The following is a 23,465-nucleotide window of genomic DNA, read 5'->3' as shown; positions in this document are numbered from 1 at the left end:
GTCGGTCTTGTAGACAAAATCCATCAAGTTTCGAGTAATGAAGACTGAGAATGCTAGTTAATTATGACTTATGATTGAATGAAATTTCAATAACTCATTTGAGTAGCAGCCAGTCCTTTGGCCACCCTGTAATGGATCTGGAGGTGTATACTGCAGTATGTAGAGTATTGCAGTTAAAATATGAAAACTGCAAGCCTGAAAATAACTTCAATACTGAACAATTTTCACTATTATAACAAAATCAGCAAAATCTGGTTATGATTTACAAAACCACATCTTCCCTAAATGCTTTCCCAGGATATTAAAAGAAAAAAAAAGGTATCAAATTGCAAATGAACAGACCCAGCTGGGTCAGTATTTTGCATTGAAAATAAAAGCAGTATTATAAAACAATAACTTACAATAGCCTCTGGTGGTTTTGATGTTGCATTTGCTTCTCTAGCTCTTTTTCTTTCTTCTTTTGCTTTTTTCCCCTTCTTTGGTTTGGAGGTTACTTCTTGATCACTCTGCTCTTTAACTTCTTTAGATTCTTTGTCTTCTACATCTTTAATTTGACTACTGTCCTCCGAATTTTCATGGCCATTTATTGTGGTCCTATCACTACAATCTAACTTTTCGGTATCAGGTGTTGAATCTGAGCTGTCTTCTAAGATTAACTGTTGTCTCTTCTTTTTCTTTGATTTTCCTCCACCTTTGCTAGTAGAGGTAGTAGGGGGAGTGACATCCTCTGTTGAACTCTGTTTCTTCTTCTTCTTCTTTTTCCTAGATTTTGGCATGGATGCTGTTGTAGTCTCATCGTCTAAATAAAGAATATATGAGACATTATGTAGTATATACAGAATAGTAAAGAGTAAACAATATAGAATACACAATATAATTCTTTATAGTTAAAAGTACTTCTACTATGAATGAATGTTCACTTAAAAATTTTCTAAATTAATTTTATAGCCAAACAATACAAATAAAGATGAAGGAAATGGTATATGAATCAGAAACTCAGAAATTATGGCATGGTAATGCTATAAAAACATAACTAAATAATAAAATATTTTATTATTTTGATACCTGGGACTCAAGAGTGTTTATACCCTCAAGCAGACAAGTGGGAGATTTATCAGAACTGGATATCCAAAATATCTAAGAGAATTGCTACATGGTGTGCAACCAACAAATTGTGTTCACGTAAGAATATTTACAGATGGTTTCAAATTATTGGAACCTAGATATATGTCTATTGTAGGCTCTAGAGCCTTTACATTTGTGGCCTTGAGACTATATAATAAGCTCCCACTAGACATCTGAAAGACAAAATATTAAGGCTTTCAAGGAAAACTTTCTTGTTCTGTAAGTGCTTCAATAGTGTGGATTTGACAATAAATGAGCAATATGCAGTGTGAAATGTTGAATGCTTTGGAACGAACATGATAAAATGACTGGGGGGTCCTTTTGAGTTGTATAGGACAAGAAAAGCAGCTCTTGAAGTAAAGTAAATTAATTAAGTTAAAAGTAAATTTGACCAAACCAAAAAAAGCAAGCAAGTTATTTCTCTCTTTTACCCTATCCCTACCCTTCAGGCACTTTGTCACTGTTTACTCCTTTCTTCCCTAGGTCATAAAGGACTTCTAAAGCTCCTAATAAAATTTTGAAATCACAAAGTGGGGAGTAGGGTGAAAAATATCGGAATTGCTGTTAAGTATTGAAATAAATTTTGTGGATCTTGATGATTCATAAACACAAGTCACCGTACTGACAACCAAACTATCTAGAAAGTAGGACAGGTAAGGCAAGGATTATATTGGCCTATTCATCTTTTATAAATCATAAATCTAACCTTACAAACCTTTAATAAACATTCCAAGATAAGCTTGGCTATTGTAATGATTAAGGGTACATTTGCCTTTCTCTGCTCGACCACTAATAAAAAAAAATTTTAACTCATATGCATTATTAAAAATTGGACCTCTCTTTTAGTAAACCAACCAAATACAGTAATACCTTAACCTACAAGTGAATTAGCATACAATTTTCTGAGATACAAGTCGTCACTCGGTCAATCTTTTGCTTTGTTATGCGAGCAAGAATTTGAGATACAAGTTTGAGACGCCACAGCTAGATGGCGTAGTAAGCAGTTATGCCACAGTGTCCCCCAGCCTCCAGCACATTCTCTTTGTTCGCTAACCTCATAAAGTAAACACTGATTTCTTGTGCTCGCAGTTTCTTGCCTCATGTTTTGTGAGAATTTCTTATTCTAACTTCCTTTAACTATGCCTTCTAAGGAGTTAAGAGCTAGTGACAGTGCAGAAAGGAGGATGATGATGTCCATAGAAATTAAAAAGTGAAATAATTAGCAAACATGAAGAAGATGCGCCTGTGAAGAACTTGACTAAGACGTATGGACGTTCAATTTTTTAAGCAAAAAGAAGAAAATAATGACAGCCAAAGGTGGTAAGGTAATTTCAAAGCTTTGAACATCTATTAAAATAAAAAATGAAAATATACCAAAAGCAGTAAATAAAAACAATAGCGAAGCAGCATTAAGTTGAAGCCTTTGGGCTTGCCGCAGTTTGCTTTTCCAACTAGGGTTATAGCCTAGCTTGTAATAATAATAATAATAGTTACGTATGTCATGTCAAGTATTGATAGCAATAAACGAGCCTTCGATCCTCCTTTGTCAATCTCCCCTCCGCCAGCTACTGTGTTGCTCAAAGTAGTCACATCTCTAATGTAAGTACAGTAAACTGTATACAGTATCCATGAGATACGACCAGTACACCAGTAGAGGCTTGACCTTACAGTCACCACTGGCACTGGCACACAAGGATAAGGCTAGAGTTAGTCGATCCTTCGTGGGTTTATGGACCGGCAGTTTCTTCTCCTCTGCCGTAATGAATGTCCTCCTGGACATCTCCTTTCGAAACAGGCCAGTTTCAGCATAGTTGAAAACTTGTTGGGGGATGTAGCGTTCTTCAGCTACAAGCGAGGCAAAACTTTTGATGTACTCCTCCGCGGCTTTCACATTGGAATGTGCAGCTTCCCCATTTCTCACAACCGAGGGGATCCCAGTCGCTTTTTTAAATTATCAAACAAGCCATGACTGGCTTTGAAGGTCTCCACTGGCGTCGATGTTTCTCAGCTGCTTCCTTCTCTTTCAAGTCTTCATAGATTATGCTGGCCTTTTCATAGATGATTGCCTCAGTCACGCTATCTCCCTACAACTGCTTCTCCTTAATCCACAACAACAGAAGCTTCTTCATCTCGTCATTTATAACACTTTGTAGCTTTGACAGGATGGTTAGGCCTTTCGAAGGCTTTTTGCTCCTTCTGTTTGAGGATGGTACATATTGTCGATGTACTCCTCTGGTAATGGCGGGTCAGCTCAGACACTTGTACACCACTCTCATGCTTCTCGATAATTTCACGTTTCACCTCAATCATCATCATGCACATTTTCTTATCACTGACCTGGTTTCCACTCACTTGCTTTGAACCAATGAATTAGTTAATTGTCCACAAATTAATGTTAAAAACACAAAAATAATGCAAACTGTATGGGCGATGCTCGGAGATGTGTCCAGATGTCAGAGATCATGAGAAATGAATGAGCGTTGTGGGCCTCGAGAGCAGCTCCCACACGCTCAGCCACCTAACGTCAGCACCTATAAGCGTGCACGTATCTCATGTTTTTTGCTTGGCGGCTTCCTCTTATCTCAAATTGCTCGTATGTTGGGACGCTTGTATCTCAAGGTATTACTGTAAAACATTTTTATATCATGACATACTACTTCGATTATGTTTTTATACAATATTTGTTATTTAGAAATGTATTTTCCTTTTTTAATAACATGAAACAAGCTCAAAAGATCCCTCAAAATACCATTCCAGTCTGCTTGAGATTTCATATAATCTTACATGAGTATGATAAAGGGACAGGCTGCTCAGTCTTCACTACTAATGAATTTAAGGCAGTAGCTTTCGGGCTACCTGGCTGAGGCAGCACACCAACATTGTAATCCAAATCTTCGTTAGATTCATCCAACTTCTAGCTGAAACCCACAGGAGCCTGGGTTGGGTCCAAGTCGTCAACAGGTACCCCACTAAGGAAACAAGACCTAGAGGGGAGGTTCCCCATCATAGAAACAGATGCAGAAGGTACAGTATCACGAACACCCTTCCGAAGTGTCAGGTCCTCTAGAACTTCCAACGCCTAGTTCTTCGGGAGAATTTTCGAATCCTTTCAATCATAAGGCTTAGCCAAAATGGAGGCGAGAAGATTAGCAGTCTCCTTTCCAGAGACCACCGCTGGTTGCGATACAGCTGGTGAAGTATGGACTATCTTGACTGAAGTGTCGATAATTGTCAGTGAACAAAACCTCCATAGAAAACCTCAAACCCGGGCTTATCCTCGAATGAAAGGTGTTTCCAGGGGATTGTGCTTCCTGTCGCAGTTTCCCTTGCTTTTTGGTCACTTGTCTTGGATAATACCCAGCTTTTCCCCCAGGGGATCAGACAAGTCATGGGCAGCCTTAGAGTCTAGATACTAGACAAGTGAGCTTGAGATGAAGAGCAGTCCACGACCAATGGACAAGGAAGAGCATAGTGAGCTTCAGTACTTCTATGCCATTGCCTAGGATCTGAGATTGGGCTGAAACTTTCCAGACATCCTGACACTGAAAGGGGAATGGTCAAGGGATGCCTATTATCCAATTACTGGGCTGGAACAGGATCGATGTGCCCCTAGCTTCAGCACCCTGAGAAATGTGGTCTCCTAATGTGCCCCTACCTTCAGCAACCCCAAAAGTCATTGCTTTGTGGGAGAACTCAGGAACTCCAAAGAAGGCCAAAAATGATGCAAGATGTCAAAAAAGGTAGACTCAATAGGGGTATTATCAGCAACACTTTGCTAGGGGAAGCGAAGAGATCCTCCGGGGTCAAAGGTTGTCTCGGAGTTAAATAGTTATCATTCTTACTTGATCGCCCTCCAGAAGAGGGCGAATGGAAAGAGGCAACGGGAGGTTACAAGATGCTGGGAAAAGATGTTGGAACTTTTAGACTTCTTCCTTTGCCTACCGTACCACTCTAAACACTCATCGCACAGAGAACCTAATGTGTTGGAGTATTGTTTTCACACAGGATAAAGGCGGTAAGGATCTGTCTCCATACTCAACATGAACATTCTACAAGAGCTGCCCGCTATGCCAGGGCAAACCCGTATAGTGGTAAATCCTCAGAGAACCATACACACCTGAATAGAGAAAGAGACATCTTTATTTAGTTTTATGGCAAGGAATTGGTAGGGTTAATGGGCAAGCAAGACAGCACGTCTTCACTCTACCGAGCCAAAAAGAAAAGTGAGGGATCTTACTGGGTTAGTGTGAGAGCGGGGTGGCCGGTTTAACCCCCACTACTGCTAACTAGCAAAAGCTTGTGGACACCTCGCAAAACAGTTTATGGCTAGATTCCAGCTCCGCTGAAAATATATATCCATAGTAAAGAGCAAAGGGTTTATATTCGTGTAGGGATAAACTGTAATTCATTCTCTATCCTATTTCTCTTCCTCTTATTTTCAAGTTTTTTTTTTTTACTTTATATATAAAAGATCTATTTTAATATTGTTAAGTTTTTTTTTACTTTATATATAAAAGAGTTACTTGAGGAGGTGGATCAGTTTAAGTACTTGGGGTCTGTTGTTGCAGCAAATGGTGGAGTGGAAGCAGATGTACGTCAGAGAGTGAATGAAGGTTGCAAAGTGTTGGGGGCAGTTAAGGGAGTAGTAAAAAATAGAGGGTTGGGCATGAATGTAAAGAGAGTTCTATATGAGAAAGTGATTGTACCAACTGTGATGTATGGATCGGAGTTGTGGGGAATGAAAGTGATGGAGAGACAGAAATTGAATGTGTTTGAGATGAAGTGTCTGAGGAGTATGACTGGTGTATCTCGACTAGATAGGATCAGGAACGAGGTGGTGAGGGTGAGAACGGGTGTGAGAAATGAGTTAGCGGCTAGAGTGGATATGAATGTGTTGAGGTGGTTTGGCCATGTTGAGAGAATGGAGAATGGCTGTCTGCTAAAGAAGGTGATGAATGCAAGAGTTGATGGGAGAAGTACAAGAGGAAGGCCAAGGTTTGGGTGGATGGATGGTGTGAAGAAAGCTTTGGGTGATAGGAGGATAGATGTAAGAGAGGCAAGAGAGCGTGCTAGGAATAGGAATGAATGGCGAGCGATTGTGACGCAGTTCCGGTAGGCCCTGCTGCTTCCTCCGGTGCCTTAGATGACCGCGGAGGTAGCAGCAGTAGGGGACTCAGCAGTATGAAGCTTCATCTGTGGTGGAAATGTTGTAGGAGGTTGGGCTGTGGCACCCTAGCAGTACCAGCTGAACTCGGCTGAGTCCCTGGTTAGGCTGGAGGAACATAGAGAGTAGAGGTCCCATTTTTTTTGTTTTGTTCTTGTTGATGTCGGCTACCCCCCAAAATTGGGGGAAGTGCCTTTGGTATATGTATGTATGTATAAAAGATCTATGTTAATATTGTTACTGTTCATGAAATATTTTATATTTATTGTTCATTACTTCCCTTGTAGTTTATTTATTTATCTATCTTCTTTCCTCATTGGAATATTTTTCCCTGCTGGGGCCTTGGGCTTAAAGCATCCTGCTTTTCCAATGGGTTGTAGCTTAGCTAGTAATAATAATAATAATAATAATAATGATAATGATAATAATAATAATGACAATAATAATAATTATAATAATAATGACAATAGACAGAGGTTTCCTTGTTTTTCCTTTTATTCTGTGGACTTCTGAAATAATAGTATTTTACTTTTCAAAGGTAAGATTCATGGAAATAAGTATCATTAAATATATTCAATGAGTATATACAAAACTGACCAGCAGATCCACTATCAGCAAGACGTGAGGTATTTTCTACGGGTTGTTCCTCTTCCATAAGCTTATTTTCTGCCAGCATTGTTACCTTCAGTGCTTCAATGTTTTCCCGGTGTTTTTTTGATCGCTCATGGTTTTCCATCCTATAAAAAATAGTAATTAAATAAAATTTATCATCTAATCATTTCTTTCACACTGAAATTGAAGTAGCAATAACTCAACATTGAAATAAAAGCAATGCTTGGCACATGAATTATCATCACTGATAACTATCACTCTCCTCTTATAGGATTTTGGGGACCATAATTGCGAGTTTAAGGAGATAATGAAGAATAAGCAAAAGCTGTAAAAAAATATGAAGTATTTTCAATTAATTTAATAGAGTTTAATATTGCCGAGAAACAAATTTAATATTTCAAGACTTACCCGAGAGTTACAGCGAAAGTTTCCAATAACTATGCTTTTCTCTCTTTCCCCAAATATCCCTACCTTCCTGGCACTTAGCTAGTGTCAGAGTGCCTTCTTTTGGAAGAAAGATGTGGAAAAAAGAGGGCACTCTGCTAGTATCCTCACTAACTTCATAATTCTTACCAAGTTTGTAGAGGACTTCTACAGCTCTTACTAATCTTTTGAAATCACTGAAAGTGGGGAGAACGGTGGGAAATGTGTGACTTGATGCTAATTATAAAAATAACAGATATAATTATTAAATTTATTTTGATGAATCACACCTGCAAGTCATGGTACTGACTACCGCTCTTTATGGGAGGTAGGTCAGCAAGGAAGGAAGATGAGCCTATCGATCCGTTCAAAATAAAAACTGATGTATTTCATCTTATATACCTTTAATAAACATTCCATGTTAAGCTTAACTACTGGAATGGTTAAGGCTATCTTTACTTTTCTGTTTTCACATTCATAAACATCTAAAATTGGACTTCCCTTTGATTAAGCCAACCAAATAACTTACGTATTCTTTTCCTCTAATGGTTCTGTTCTACGCAAGTAAACTTTCAATACTCTGATCTGACATAGTAAACTATCTTGATTTTCTATTCATCTTCTGAGCTCAGAAGTTGTTAATATATAAGTGCAAATTTTTAGTTTTTAAGTCTTTTTAGCTCTGAAATGTGGTAAAAGTGATAAAACCATTTTATTGAAAGCAAACACCACATGTTTGGAGAATGCCTACAGATCACTGATCTGATTTGGATGAAGCCATGACATTGTCACTGAGGATAAAATTCAAAATTCCTCAATAGATGTTAAATGTACTGTGAATGCTCCATCCCTATTTGCATATTGATGTCTCATTAGACCAATCTTAAACAAGCATACCTTGCCATGTGTCGGACATATTCAACAAGGATTTTGGGCTTTGGGGATTTCTTCTGACATGCCCTGCTACAAGGCGACACAATTGCTAACAATCATTCTCCAGACCATACCATTGTTAGCAAGGGTTTCAAAGTCATTTGGTGATGTTTTGCCTTCCTTTAAAGTTGATTTGCCTGAATATTTGTATCTCTTCTTAAGGCTGCCATGTCTTCGGTCAGCTTTTTGTTGTCGGTCCATATAAAGTTTGCTTTGGGAGACTCTTCAGACATACAGATCTTATGATCAAGTCAAGGTAGTTGGCATTTGGTGAACATGGAATCTTTACTTGTGCATTTCAATTGTTTTAGAATCTGTTTGTAGAATATGATCTTTCCATGTGGATCCCATAACTTTGAGGAAACAAGAAATGAGAGCTGAAATACATACTGCTTTATACACCTGGATTTTAGTGGCCAGTCTCAGTCGTTTGTTTTGAAAAACCTTTGTTCTTAGCCTGCCAAAAAACATGTGAACCCTGCTTATTTTATGCAGCATGTCTTTATAAATTTTAGCACTGAAACGCTACTAAGGTATTCGAAAATGACACCACCTGCAGTTGTGCATCACCAACAGTGAAGAAGGGCATACACTGATTTTTTTTTTCCCACCGTGACTTCTGTTTTTCTTGTATTTTTTTGTAAACTAAATGCCTTATATATTGTAGAAAGCGTGTCTAAAATGGGTTGTCTTGATTCCTGGGTATGAGCCTAAATGATAGCATCATCAGCATATTTATTTTAACTAATTGTTTTGTGTTGATGTTTTTGTATAGGCGTGCTACAGTATAATGTTGAACTGATTACCATCTACTCAATATTCTATCTGGACCTTTAAGTTTTTCTTAGACCAATTACTGGATTTGAAGGCATTATAAAAGCCTTTCAAGTTGTTTTGATGAGCAACGGTTTGAATTTCCTAACACATTTTTATTGATCATCAGTTCTGTAGCATACATATTTGATGTTTTACCTCCCTCTTTTGATCAGTGCAGATGAATGGGAGTTTGCAAGATATGCATTATGTATTTTTTGTTTCTATTTAAGTAATTACTGTATAGGGTAATATTCTCATGAAACCAGTCTCTATGAGACCTCATATTGAAGCCAATTGTACAGTGACTTCCTCAGCATCTTGAATCAGCTTGCAGAACTTTGTCCAGTCATTGTTTGGATCTTCCTCAGGAACGTCAGTTAAGGAAAAGAGGCCCTCAACACTTTGAACAGGAAAAGGATCTATGGTCTCCTGCTTTTTTTTAATTTGAAGATGGCTCTCACTGGTCGAAATCTGTCCAATACTCAGGCCCAACCGTAAATTGAGTTATGCTTACATCAATATTGGGGTTCGGCCTAGTTTGGATCTTGGATGCATTCGTGTTTTTAACTTGTCCTTGAGCTGGAATATTGTGTTTCTAATTACAAGACTGTACTCGGTGCATAATTTAAGTAGTCTAATGCCATTGCATTCAAGTTGCTTATGCAAATATGACCTATGGCATACTCCCCACACAGCCTTGTTTTTTGAAACATGAGTACCGAAATCTTTCAGCAAGACTACCTAGTCAATTATGTTGATGTTTTGTAGCTCAAGGACATAGAAGTCATCATCTTTAGTTGTTTTGAGAACAACCAATGTTGGAGCATAAAGACTAAGGAGTGTCAAGAAAGGTTTTTTTTCCAGTGGAATGTGCCAGGCCATAAGTCTTCCAATGATGCTTGAAGGTCCTTCAGGTAGATTTGCATGTAATTTGGTTCCAAAGGCAAAACCCATATTGCATGTCCAAGGAAAATCATTTGATAAGCCTCTTCAAAAGAAAATGTATCCCTCACCCACTTCAGACAGAATGTCCTGAACCATCAAAGTGGCATGTCCAACTTAGTGCAGCCATGTCTATATCATATCTGCGAAGTTCATTAGCAACTATGGCAGTTCTCCAGGATGGTCTTGTAGTTCCATTAGTAGTCTGATCTTGGAATACATGAATGATTGATAATTATCTGGCATCATAATTTCAATGTCATTGATACCAAATGCAGTAAGTTCTATTACAAATTAATAATGTGGAAAATGAAAATAACAATCATAAAAAATTCATATCGTAAGCATATCTAAAACGAGTAAAAAGGAACTTAAAATTGCCAGTGACATCATACACATCATCTCCAAGACTCCTGGTGAGGAAGTACAAGCCATTCCCACCTTAATCTTCATAGAGGAATAATCCTCTGAGATCTCCCAAGACAGATATTCAATCAGTCAGTGGGACCAAGCAAAACAATAGTTATGTAACAATAGAAGGTAAGTTTTAACTGATATTGGTACCTAAGTGAATTTTCTAACCTTTGTACAATACTATAAAGATATTTTGTCTTCTCTATCAAGGTGTGTACTGTATTTTGCATTCTCTGTTTTATCCTTAATCCTATTAATCAGTACTCAACCATACACTTTTCCAACTACACTCAACAAACTAATACCTCTTGAATTACAACACTCATGCACATCTCCCTTACCCTTATATAGTGGTACAATACATGCACAGACCCAATCTACTGGTACCATTGACAACACAAAACACACATTAAACAATCTCACCAACCATTCAATTACAGTCACACCCCCCTCCTTCAACATCTCAGCTTTCACACCATCCATACCAGATGCTTTTCCTACTCTCGTTTCATCTAGTGCTCTCCTCACTTCCTCTATTGTAATCTCTCTCTCATTCTCATCTCCCATCACTGGCACCTCAACACCTGGAACAGCAATTATCTCTGCCTCCCTATCATCCTCAACATTCAGCAAACTTTCAAAATATTCCGCCCACCTTTTCCTTGCCTCCTCTCCTTTTAACAACCTTCCATTTCCATCTTTCACTGTCTCTTCAATTCTTGTGCCAGCCTTTCTTACTCTCTTCTCTTCTTTCCAAAACTTCTTCTTATTCTCTTCATATGACTGACCCAGTCCCTGACCCCACCTCAGGTCAGCTGCCCTCTTTGCCTCACGTACCTTGCGCTTTACTTCCACCTTTTTCTCTCTATATTTTTCATACTTCTCTATACTATTACTCTGCAGCCATTCTTCAAAAGCCCTCTTTTTCTCTTCCACTTTTACCTTCACTCCTTCATTCCACCATTCACTGCCCTTCCTCATGCTGCCTCCAACAACCTTCTTGCCACATACATCACTTGCAATCCCAACAAAATTTTCTTTTGCTAACTTTCACTCCTCCTCTAAATTACCAGTTTCTCTTACTCTCACCTCGTCATATGCCATTTTCAACCTTTCCTGATATTTACTTTTTACCCCAGGTTTTATTAGCTCTTCAACCCTCACTAGCTTCCTTTTACATCCACCTACTCTATTCCCCCACTCTTTTGCTACAACCAGTTTTCCTTCCACCAAAAAATGATCAGACATACCGTTAGCCATACCCCTAAACACGTGCACGTCTTTCAATCTTCCAAACATTCTTTTAGTTACCAACACATAATCCATTAATGCCCTTTCTACTACTCTTCCATTTGCCACTCTTACCCATGTATACTTATTTTTATCTTTCTTCTTAAAAAAGCTAGCACTTATTACCATCTCTTGTTCAACACACATATCTACCAGTCTCTCACCACTCTCATTTTCACCTGGTACACCATACTTCCCAATGACACCTTCTACCTCTCCAGCACCCACTCTAGCATTTAAGTCACCCATAACAACTACATAATTCCTTCTACCCAGTCCTTCTACACACCTAGTTAATTCATTCCAAAACTCATTCCGCTCTTCTTCACTTTTCTCACTACCTGGCCCATACGCACTGACAAACGCCCAACATTCCCTACCCAACCTAACCCTTACCCACATTAACCTAGATGATATCTCCTTCCATTCCACTACTTTACCTGTCATCCATTCACTCAGCAATAAAGCCACACCCTCTCTCGCTCTTCCCCTTTCAATCCCAGACACTCTACCAGACATTTCACCAAACATCACTTCACCCTTTCCTTTTATCTTCGTCTCACACAAGGCCAATACATCCATCCTTCTATTCCTAAACATACTTCCAATTTCACATCTTTTACTCTCTATCGTACTACATCCACGCACATTCAAACACCCCAAAACTAGAGTGCGGGGAGCAGTCACTCTCCCCCCAGCTCCATCTCTTTGTTGCTGTCTCACAGGATACTTTTACAGGAGAGGGGGTTCCCAGCCCCCTCGTCCCGTCCCTTTTAGTCGCCTCTTACGACACGCAGGGATAACGTTGGCGCTATTCTAATTGTTTTATGCCCCCGCGGCCACAGGGATAATTGTATGTAAGAGAATTTCCAAAACATTTACAATATATTCACATACATTTTCCTTGAAATAATGGTCAACCTACATCCTATCATATATATTTTACTATGATGTTATGAGCAGACTATGTGCATAACATTAATGATAATCAACCATACCATAAATCTGATGGACATAAAACTTCAGTTATTTTCTTCATTCCTTCTGGAGCAGGGGTCACTAACCAGCAGCTAAGGAACTGCATGTGGCTCTTTCAAGACATTTTTGCAGCTCTAAAAAACACTGAACTAAATTTTTATAAATTAGAAAAAAAAAGAATACGTAACATTTAAGACAATATTAGATGAAATTTGATTAAATTTCAAAGACACTATAGGCATCAATTTTACTGATTTTTTAGAAATTACTGTTCATGTAGTTTCACAAACTTTAAATATTAAACAATTTCATATTTAAATCCTCTTGATCGGAATAACAAAGCAAGGGAAATGCGTTATGCCTTTTAGAGGAAGTGCTGTCATTTGAGAGAAAGCTGGCCAGAAACATCGACCCCACATAGAAGTGGGAAAAGATGCAGACAAAGAAGAAGAAGAAGCTGTCATTTGAGAGAAAGTGTGCCAGAAACATCGACCCCACATAGAAGTGGGAAAAGATGCAGACAAAGAAGAAGTAGAAGAAGAAGCTGTCATTTGAGAAAAAGTTTGCAGTGTTTGTCAGATATCTTGAGAAAAGGGAGTTTGTTCACTTGCCATTACTGAAGATGTTGATGCCATAAAAAAAAACTTTCTTGAAAATGGAAATGGATTTTAGAGGACATTACCAAGAATTCAAAATAGAGAAAGCGACCTTGTCTTTTAAGATCCTTTTTGAGCAGATATCTCTGTCCTAAGTTTGTCATTCTTTACTAATGTGAACCAAATAGAGTTGGAGCTTGAAATAGCTGGTATGCAGGAAAAAAATTAGGGACATCAAAATCTAAAGTTTTACTCTCTAATCTAGAGAGTTTATAAACACAATACGCCACATCAGCTAGGCAACACAAATAGGGAAAAGTACTAAATCTAAACAAAAAGATTTTTATTGAGGTTTGGAATGCATTACCAGTTAACTACAACGAATAACAAGACTGGAGATCACGACCCAAGCGCGCAAGTGGCCTACCTCGGGTTTGCCCTCAGGGCATGTATCCTTCCGCTAGGCCTACCATTACAGAAAATGGGAGTAGGGTAAACTACACAAAACTCTGGTCGTTTGAGAGGAGGTTCCAGGTAACTCCTAAGAAAGTGTTTCAAGGTAAGTCTCTGTGTTGGAACAATTTGCATTTGGGATTCTCTCCAATTTCAGATCCACTTATTTGTGAGAGCAAATATTGTCCAGCATGAATCTCATAAAAGGAAAATTAAGAATTGCATTACACAATGCGATCTTGAGATCTTGCTAAAAGCTGAAAACTACTACATAGTCTACAAATGTTGACCGGCTCTCTGAGAAATTACAGAACCAAACCTCCCATTGATTAACTTAATGCATATACCTATCAGATGAAATAATATTTTAATTTTCAATATCAAATTATCTTTCATACTACTGGTGTAACTTGTAAAAACAATTGTTACAATTTTTATGATTCCTTCCATTTAAATGAAAGGATAATGCCTTTGTGAACGTAAGTATAATAAATAATATCACCATGATTATTTTACTAAGTATACCTACTGAACTATATTCAGTTGTCTGAAGTACAGCAGATTTTGATCTTAGTTCTCACAAGACTTTTTTTTTTTGTAATTGTGACTCTGCCACTACTAAAGTTTAGAGATTCTCTAAATAAATGGCTCATCTAGCATAAAAGGTTGGTGACCCCTGTCCTAGAGGATGAAAAAATGATGAAATATGCTGAAACCAAAATTGCATGTGAGCAACCCTGAATTGGAGAACTATTGTATTATCAATGATAATACTTGCTTCATTTAAATATAAATCAATCAAATACAAATTCTATTTAAATAAATAAGTTAATAAATACAGGATAGTAAGGTACTATAAAGAATGTAAAGAATAATGTAAGTTTCTAAACATGACAACAGTCAGGAATTGACATATATATCCAATAGAATATACTTACGCTCTCTCAGTTTTGAAGGTTTTATTACATGCAACACAATACAGGTTATCCATAAGATATTCGGCAATATCCTCTTCTCCATCCACTTCAGCCACTCCATCACCAACGTCATGACTAGCTGTGGTCTCCTCGTCCTCATAATCACTTTCTTCACTTTCACTTATTCCCCATTCTTTTGCAAACCGGGCTTCCATTTCCTTTAAAAATAATATCCTAATAAAAACATTATACTCGTACACAAATTTATGAGCTGGGTTTGAAACAACAACTTTTAATACATGTAACTTATTACTACTGTACTTGCTTGGTTATTCTATGTAACAACATAACAAAACAATAAAGTCAGTCATAATTTTTACTCAGGTGACTGGGTAAGATGCAAATGTTTTTATCGATCTAATTAGGCAACAATTTTGGCAAGACTTGAACCATTACTATAATGTTGTCAAGAATGTATCAAGGTTCTAGAACTCTTAAAAGAGAAGTTAAATGGTTCCAATGGAGAAAACAGTAAATATTATATTTTTGTAGACAATAAAACCTCATCTGCTGTCATTCTGTACTGTAACAATAATACAATACAGTGCATTATACTGGAAATACGAATATCTCCACCTCTCTTTCTCTTATATACATATATGCATTTTTGAGGGAGCGACTTCAGACCTCTGCTTGGAATTTTGGAAATTAATATTATTGCATTTTTGGCTAGGAGGATATCTATATTTCATGTTTCAAATATTTTTTTTAAAACAATTTCCTTTATTGCTAAAACATCCTTTTTATATATTTAAGGGAGTGCATTTGTAGACCCATACACAACTTTCTTCTGACCAGGGTATTTATTAATAGTATTAACCCTTTTACCCCAAAAAGGACATACTGGTACGTTTCACAAAACTCATCCCTTTACCCCATGGACGTACCAGTAAGTTCTTGCAAAAAACTGCTATTTAAATTCTTTTTTTTTGCATATTTTTTATATTTTTTTAAAAACTTCGGGCATTTTCCAAGAGAATGAGACCAACCTGACCTCTCTATGACGAAAATTAAGGCTGTTAGAGCAATTTGAAAAAAATATACTGCAAAATGTGCCTGAACAAAAATAACCCCTGGGGGTTAAGAGTTGGAAATTTACAAATAGCCTGGGGGTAAAAGGGTTAACTCTTTCTCCAAGAATTCCAACTATAGATATTCATTTTAGTATCCCATATACATTAACACCACCATTTTCTAAGATTTCCAAAGGAAAAGATTATCAGTTTCTTATATTCTCTAGGACACTGTATTCTAAATAGACACTAATAATTTTAGTCAAAAAGTTGTAGTGTTTATTCATTATACTGATTACAAGATACTTGAATGGCTAATCAGAATCAACTTCTTCATCCATAACAGAAATGAGAAGTCTTAAATTGCACAATCCTGGGGTTTAGTCAGGGAAGGTTATTTCTCAATATCCCCCATAAAGACTAAGATTTTGTCAACTTTTAAAAATTAGGATAAAGAGATACCCTAGAAAGAGAATTAGAATGTCAGAACAATTTCTGTTCAGTAAACTATTAATATATTAAGTCGGGTTGATATAAGTAAAATACTCCATCAACCCTGCAAAAAAAAAAAAAGGCTATAAACGGTTTAGCAACTGATTTTGGAAGGGGTTAGTGTATTTTATAATATACTGAAAGTTTACCAAAGTAGAACCCTCAGAAAAGTGTTTTTTCTTTCTTTTTTTTTTCTTAAACAGAATGTTAATGATCATAACCATGCAACTATCAACTCAAATTTTATGATCTTGGTGTCTATTCCTAAATTTTTTGGGGCAAAGAACATATTAGGATCGTAAAAAAAATATATCATGTAACACAAAAATTTAATATGGCATCAAGAATGAACACTTTCTATGGCTTTTTATATCACATAGCATAGAATAAAATTTTTGCTGCAGTGGCTTTCCCTATTTCCAATTTGTCTTATAGCAGAATACAAGCCAAAATCGATAAGCTTATAACACACACCGAAGTTACATGATTTCTTCTCCATCCATTAGATTTTCATTGGTCAATGCATCATTTTGAATACACAAACACATGTAGACATGTCAAATTGGATCTAACTGAATAATTAATTCTCATCTTTCTCTTGTTCAGACCTAATTCAATACTGTCAGTCACACTTTTTTTCCAATCTGCAAGGAGGAGATTGAGGATTCCAGTGATACCTAGGTTGCATTTCAGTGGAAGGGGGTGTGAAGGGAATAAATGAAGCCAGTGTAAAGAGGAGGGTCGATCTTAAAGTTGTCGTCATAAGTATATAAATAAAAACATAAAAAGGCAAGTTATAAAGACAAATAGTAGTTCTGTGCCATCAAAGAGAACCACAAGACAATCAAATGGAAGTTTTGACAGTGAAAAGGATTGCATATTCTGTGGATATGAAATTAAGTTGGATAAGAGACACTTTAGTTGGGTATGGACTAACAAATTTGTGGAGACAGTTTTGGAGGTCTGTGAATTCAACTTCAGATTGTTGGGGTCTTGCTGTACAGCGTCGGACAGAATACTATTTACGAGATTGACATGCAGCAGACGGTCTTTATCATAATTCATATAGTGGAAATTTTCGCTCCTTCGATCTGTGCCTTAACGCCTTCTATCCCAATTGCACAATGTCTGGTCATCCTAAAGATAAGTATGAAGCATTTCAGAAAATGTGTGCTTACCTAGAACTGAACTGTGAGGAAAAACTAACTTTTACATCATTGAGCCTCATAATCATCATCACATAATGTTGTGCCAATTCTGGATCCATTGCTTGGCTACTTCATTGGTGTTCATAAGGTCTTGATCTGTACAGATGGGTCCCAGTTCACATTCACAAAGTATGTGTTGCATTGTTTGTACTGAATAGCCACACTGGCACTCACTAGTGGATGAGAGTCACCATTTATAGGTATTGCTCCCAGTTTTAAACCCTTCAGTTCTTGTTTGATTTAATGTTACCCTGTGTTTTTTTGAGAGGGTTATTCCACTTGGGAGTTGTTCATTTAGGCTCTGGATGGCAGCATTTGGTAGGTAGTGGTCCCATTCTCTCCACTTTTCGAGCCTATGTTGAGCTGACTGCTCAGCATTTAAACTAGGAATGGTCATAAAGCTCTTTCTGGACTTCGGTCTTCTTACTGAAGCCCTATGGTAAAAGAGGGGCTTCTCATATCACGTTTTTTACTATGTTTCTGTTTCTTGGCATGGATGTCTCTGTGGATGTGCGGTGGTGCAATACCCGCCAAAGTGTAGAGTGCGGGAAGTGGTGTTGGTTTCGAGTTGCCAGTTATTATTCTACATGTGATTTTAAGCAACGAACCTATTTTGTGAGTGTGTCTTGATGTTGCCCATTCTGCTGAGCAATATCCAGCAGCAGAGTAGCAGTGCTAGAAGTGTTGTTCTCAGTGCTTTTGAATCTGTTCCCCAGTTAGAATTAGCAAGTATGATTAGGAGATCGAGCCTCATAATGAAAGGGTATCTTTGCAATTGTGATTCTGAACTGTATGACAATTACAGTTTAAAAAAATCGTCTTATAAAATCCTTTTAGGACTCAATTCATTTTTCTGAAGAAGGCTTAGATGGTACTGATAAGATGAGAGAACACACGTCGCACATTCTAAGATTATACTACTAGCAAAAGTGTCAGGGAGGCAATGAAGAGTCCCAAAATACACACTATTATTGAAACTGCTACTAGGTTAATCAGAAGTGATACAAAGTCTCGGATTTCACCCGTGACGAATAAGTATCCACGAAGCTAGGATTTAAAACTTGATTCTGCAATATCTTTCATTCCAACTAGTCAGTGGACAGCACTGCAAATACTGTGCATTGAGAAAGACACAAGACTCTAGGTTGCGACACTTGGTCATGCCATAATTCAGGCAGTTCGCCCATCCCAAATTGAAAACAGTAACAATTCAAACAACACTCAAAAGGTCAATATTCGGGAGGAGGACGACACTCAAAACTGTACACTCTGAAATTTATTCTATGGACAAAGATATTTGTACAATAAATATCAACTTACGCTATGTGACATAAAAAATTATTAGAATGTGTTAATTTATGGCATATTAGATTTTTGTGTTATTTAATATTGTATATTTATGATTTTAATGTGCTCTTTGCCACCCAAAAACCTAGGAATAGACACCAACGGCATCAAATTTAAGTTGATAGTTGTATAGTTATGATCATCAAGAGGTTTTGGCGGCCAACTTGGACGCCATATAGAAAAAAAAATTCTGGGGTCCTACTTTGGTAAACTTATAGTATGTTATAAAGTACATTAAAAATTACCAGAATCATTTAAGATTCTTTTTGTAGCAATTTTTTAGGGCTAAACTGTATTTTGAACTGACTATATAGCCTAATTTGACTTGTACAGGCACGCAATGTTTGTCTTTCGTTGCTATCAGTATCGATATTACTAACGTGAGCCTGTGCAAATCAAGTTAAGCTTTTTAGTTAAGTTCTCTCACATAAGAGTAGTCTTACTTTTCTATCACAATTTTGAAAAAATGGACAAAATATTAGTCATTACCATTTCTTATGGGAGATATTGAGAAATAACCTTCCGTGGCTAAACCCAAGGATTGCGTGACAAAATGCCCTACTTCCGTTATGGATGAAGAAGTTGATTCTGATTAGCCATTCAAATATATTGTAATCAATATTATGATTAAATCCTCTACAGCTCTCTGCCTATTTTCTGCATATCTCAAAGTCATTTCATTGTATTTCTTTGTTTGCTATCTTGCTATTTTATATACAACATTTACAATTTTTATACTGTATTTGCATTTATGGATCTGGAGAAAGCGTGGTAGCGTTGATAGGGAAGCGATGTGGAATGTAATAAAGTTATATAGAACTGGTGGAAAGCAGGTGCAAGCAGTGAAGAGTTTATACATAAGCATGTTTACGATAGGAAATGAAGTGAATGAATGGTTTCCAGTAAGAGTGGGGCCGAGACAGGGATATATGATGTCACCATGATTATTTAATTTGTTTGTAGATGGAGTTGTAAGAGAGATGAATGCTCAAGTGCTTGGAAGAGGACTGAAATTGACAGATGAGAGTTATCATGAGGGGTTGTTGTTTGCGGACGATACTGTCTTGGTTGCACACTCGGAGAAGCTAGGTCGATTAGTGACAGTTTGGAAGGGTGTGTAACACAAGGAAGTTCATGGTTGCATACTCGGAGAAGCTAGGTCGATTAGTGACAGAGTTTGGAAGGGTGTGTAACACAAGGAAGTTCATGGTTACACACTCGGAGAAGCTAGGTCGATTAGTGACAGAGTTTGGAAGGGTGTGTAACACAAGGAAGTTCAGAGTTAATGTAGGTAAGAGTAAAGGTTATGAGATGCATGAGAAGGGAGGGTGGTTCTAGATTGAAGGTTATGTTGAATGGAGACTTACTTGAGGAAGTAGATCAGTTTAAGTACTTGAGGTCTGTTGTTGCTGCAAATGGTGGAATGGAAAATGTGTCTGAGAGTGAATGAAGGATGTAAAGTGTTAGGGGAAGTGAAGGAAAAGGTTAGGAATGAATGTGAAGAGTTTTTTTATGAGAAAGTGGTTGTACCAACAGTGATGTATGGATCGGAGTTGTGGGGGATGAAAGTGAAGAAGAGACAGAAATTGAACATGTTTGAGATGAGTGTCTGAGGAGTATGGCTGGTGTATCTCGAGTAGATAGGGTTAGGAACGAAGTAGCGTGGGTGAAAACGGGTTTAAGAGGTGAATTAGCAGCTAGAGTAGATATGAATGGGTTGAGGTGGTTTGGCCATGTTGAGAGAATGGAAAATGGCTGTCTGCTATAGAAGGTGATGAATGCAAGAGTTGATGGGAGAAGTACAAGAGGAAGGCCAAGGTTTGGGTGGATGGATGGAGTGAAGAAAACTCTGGGTGATAAGAGGATAGATGTGATGGAGGCAAAAGAGCATGCTAGAAAAAGAAATGGCGAGCGATTGTGATGCAGTTCCGATAGGCTATTCTGCTTCCTCCGATTGCCTTGGTGACCGTTGAGGTAGCAGCAGTAGGGGATTCAGCATATGAAGGTTCATTGTGGTGGTTAACAGAGGAGGGTGGGCTGTGGCACCCAAGCAGTACCAACCAAACTCAGCTGAATCCATAAACAGGCTGGGAGGAACGAAGAGAAGAAAAAAATTCCTTGTTCTTTTTTTTTATGTCGGCTACCCCTTCCAAAAAATGAGGGGAGTGCCTTGGTAGAAAGATAGCCAATTTTTGTTATGATTATCATGAAAGAAGCATAAAGTGTCAGGTATGATAACTAAATACAAGTAGTCGCCAACTTACGGCCTATGTGATTTACGACCATTTTATTTTCAGCAATGACGTCACAACTTTGTCAGAAATGGTACACTAACAGGATAACTACTTCTTTAGAAATAATGTATTTTCTTTTATAAAAATCAATTAATCTATCTTATCAAGTTAGTATTTTCTTTTATTGATAACATTAAGTATCCATTTTAGATAAAAAATATATCAGGAAAAGATTTAATATCTGTCGGGGTTCATACTAAATCATATGTCTGGTGACGTCATATTTCTAGTGAAACCGAGGAAAATGAGCGGGCAAATTAAGTGATTAACTATCGAATCATTACAGAGTAATCTTATTATTTCCATCATCTAAACATCGAGTAATGATAGCAAGTATTTCAGTGGTCTGTATCAGTTGTTATGAGTAGCCTAAAGTACTATTTACTGTTAATTTAAGAAAACAAGTACTATACATCTGGTGACGACAAATTTCTGGCGAAAGGTGAGTTGGAAAATACAGTTTAAAGTGAGATCTCATTAAGATACTTTACTGCGTATTACTAGTATGAGAGAGAGAGAGAGAGAGAGAGAGAGAGAGAGAGAGAGAGAGAGAGAGAGAGAGAGAGAGAGAGAGAGAGAGAGAGAGAGAGAGAGAGAGAGAGAGAGAGAATTCATATGATAACAATGGCTATAAACAAACTGTATGAAAACTATGATATCCTATAACATAATGGCGCTGATGTAATATTCATTATAGAGATATTTTGAATAAGTTAAGAAATTATAAAACCAATACTACTTGTTATTCCTATGTGTCCATAATCGCGATATAGAAACGCGACCTTGAGATCAACTGATGACTGCCAAAGGTAAAGAAAAAGTAATTGTTGAAAATTGAAATGCTCCAGAAATTGAAAAATAGTATAGAAATGTTTTAATAAATCACACTTATACACAATAATGTCTAGAGAATTATGAAGACTTAATAATGCACTAACAATTAAATGCTGTAGGAACTCAGCTTGGTACACTTGACAAGTGGACTTGCATCTGACTGGAGCCAAGCGTCAAGTGACCCTTGAGGAGAAGCCCTCCTGCCTGTCTCCAGGCATGAAGACAAGGCATGTGGAGCCTTTGGTGGAACTGGTGGAAATGAGACTTTCTGAATAGATTACTCCTCTTTGGTAGGCAAATGGGAGACTCCACACGAACCTCCAACCGGTCGAGGAACCACTCCTTCTGAGGCCACAAGGGAGCGTTTAGGGTCAAATCCAAAGGTTTGATCACACTCGCCTTGTAGAATTTTTTTTCAGGATTTTTCGGTTTTTGCCCTATACTCCCATATAATGGCTTACCAGCCAACCCCCATAAGTAGTTATCGCTTAAGCAAACTGAAATTTACTAAATAGTGTTACACATTTTTTTGCAGGCAATCCTCCAGGTCAGAAAAAGTGATATTGCTAAAGAATATTATAAATAAAACTATAATGACCAACAACTGAATATATTGCACACAACGTTCCACTGTGGAGTTATGTAAGCACTATTTTATCCTAAATTGTACAGATTATGTTCAAAGAGTAGGAAACTTTGAGGAGTGTGACTTGGCCCCAGTAAAACAATGTTATTCTGAAGTTACTTCAAATTCTATCTACTTTTTTTTCTCAACTTATTTTTTTTATTTAAAAATCACTTGAAAGATAATTTCATTCATAAAAAGTTTTATATTTAAAATTATTTTAGCATTTAAATTTTGTCATAGATATAATATTATCAAGGTGTAAAATCTTTTTCTCCAAAAATTTCAGATTGAGAAATCTGGTCTTAACATTTTTTTTTTTTTGTGGGAACTGATTGAATAGACTGTTGTATATTTAAGTATGGCCATTTAGCCATAATGTTTCTCACCACTTGGGATCATAAGGGCATAATCCTCATATTTCAGGGTTATTTACTAACCAATGGTGAGCCACTCCTCTCAAATCCAAATGCGGACACAAGAGCACGATTAGCCAACATAATATATTCTCCTCTGTATTTTTCTGGGAAAAGTTCATCACCTCTGACACTTTATGCACTTTTCAGTGTAATCAATACATGGAAATTGTAGCTATATAAATGAGCAGACAAAGAAATAAGAACATACTTTAGAGAGAAGTGCAGCAACCGTTTATCTATGAATACCATAGCATATATAAGAAAATGAACAATGTACTCTGCAGAAAATCCTAGAAAATTGTGAAATTACTGTACATAGGATTCTAAATTTAATAGCTTTCCCTGAAATTTATGAAGAAAAGGTAAATAAATAGGTACCCAGGTAAGAAAAGTTGTGTGTGTATACATATATATATATATATATATATATATATATATATATATATATATATATATATATATATATATATATATATATATATATATATATATATACATATATACACTTAG

At 37.0% G+C, this 23,465-nt stretch overlaps 1 protein-coding gene across 1 annotated transcript in view; it reads right to left on the bottom strand.

Annotated features, from left to right (window-relative positions):
* LOC137649036 (dnaJ homolog subfamily C member 21-like) overlaps window positions 1–23,465 on the bottom strand; it is an 88,792-nt gene that overhangs the window by 5,613 nt on the left and 59,714 nt on the right. Inside the window, exons 9-11 of the mRNA XM_068382148.1 lie at window positions 14,685–14,881; window positions 6,887–7,026; window positions 402–799 (exon numbers count right to left, since the gene is read on the bottom strand). Coding sequence (XP_068238249.1) covers window positions 402–799; window positions 6,887–7,026; window positions 14,685–14,881 — 735 coding nt within the window. The remainder of the gene's footprint in view (window positions 1–401; window positions 800–6,886; window positions 7,027–14,684; window positions 14,882–23,465) is intronic.

This window comes from Palaemon carinicauda, chromosome 1 (genome assembly GCF_036898095.1).
Source record: "Palaemon carinicauda isolate YSFRI2023 chromosome 1, ASM3689809v2, whole genome shotgun sequence".
Taxonomy (NCBI): Eukaryota; Metazoa; Arthropoda; class Malacostraca; order Decapoda; family Palaemonidae; genus Palaemon; species Palaemon carinicauda.
The sequence above is the reverse complement of the archived record's forward strand: the minus strand, read 5'-3'. Positions and strand labels throughout refer to the sequence as shown.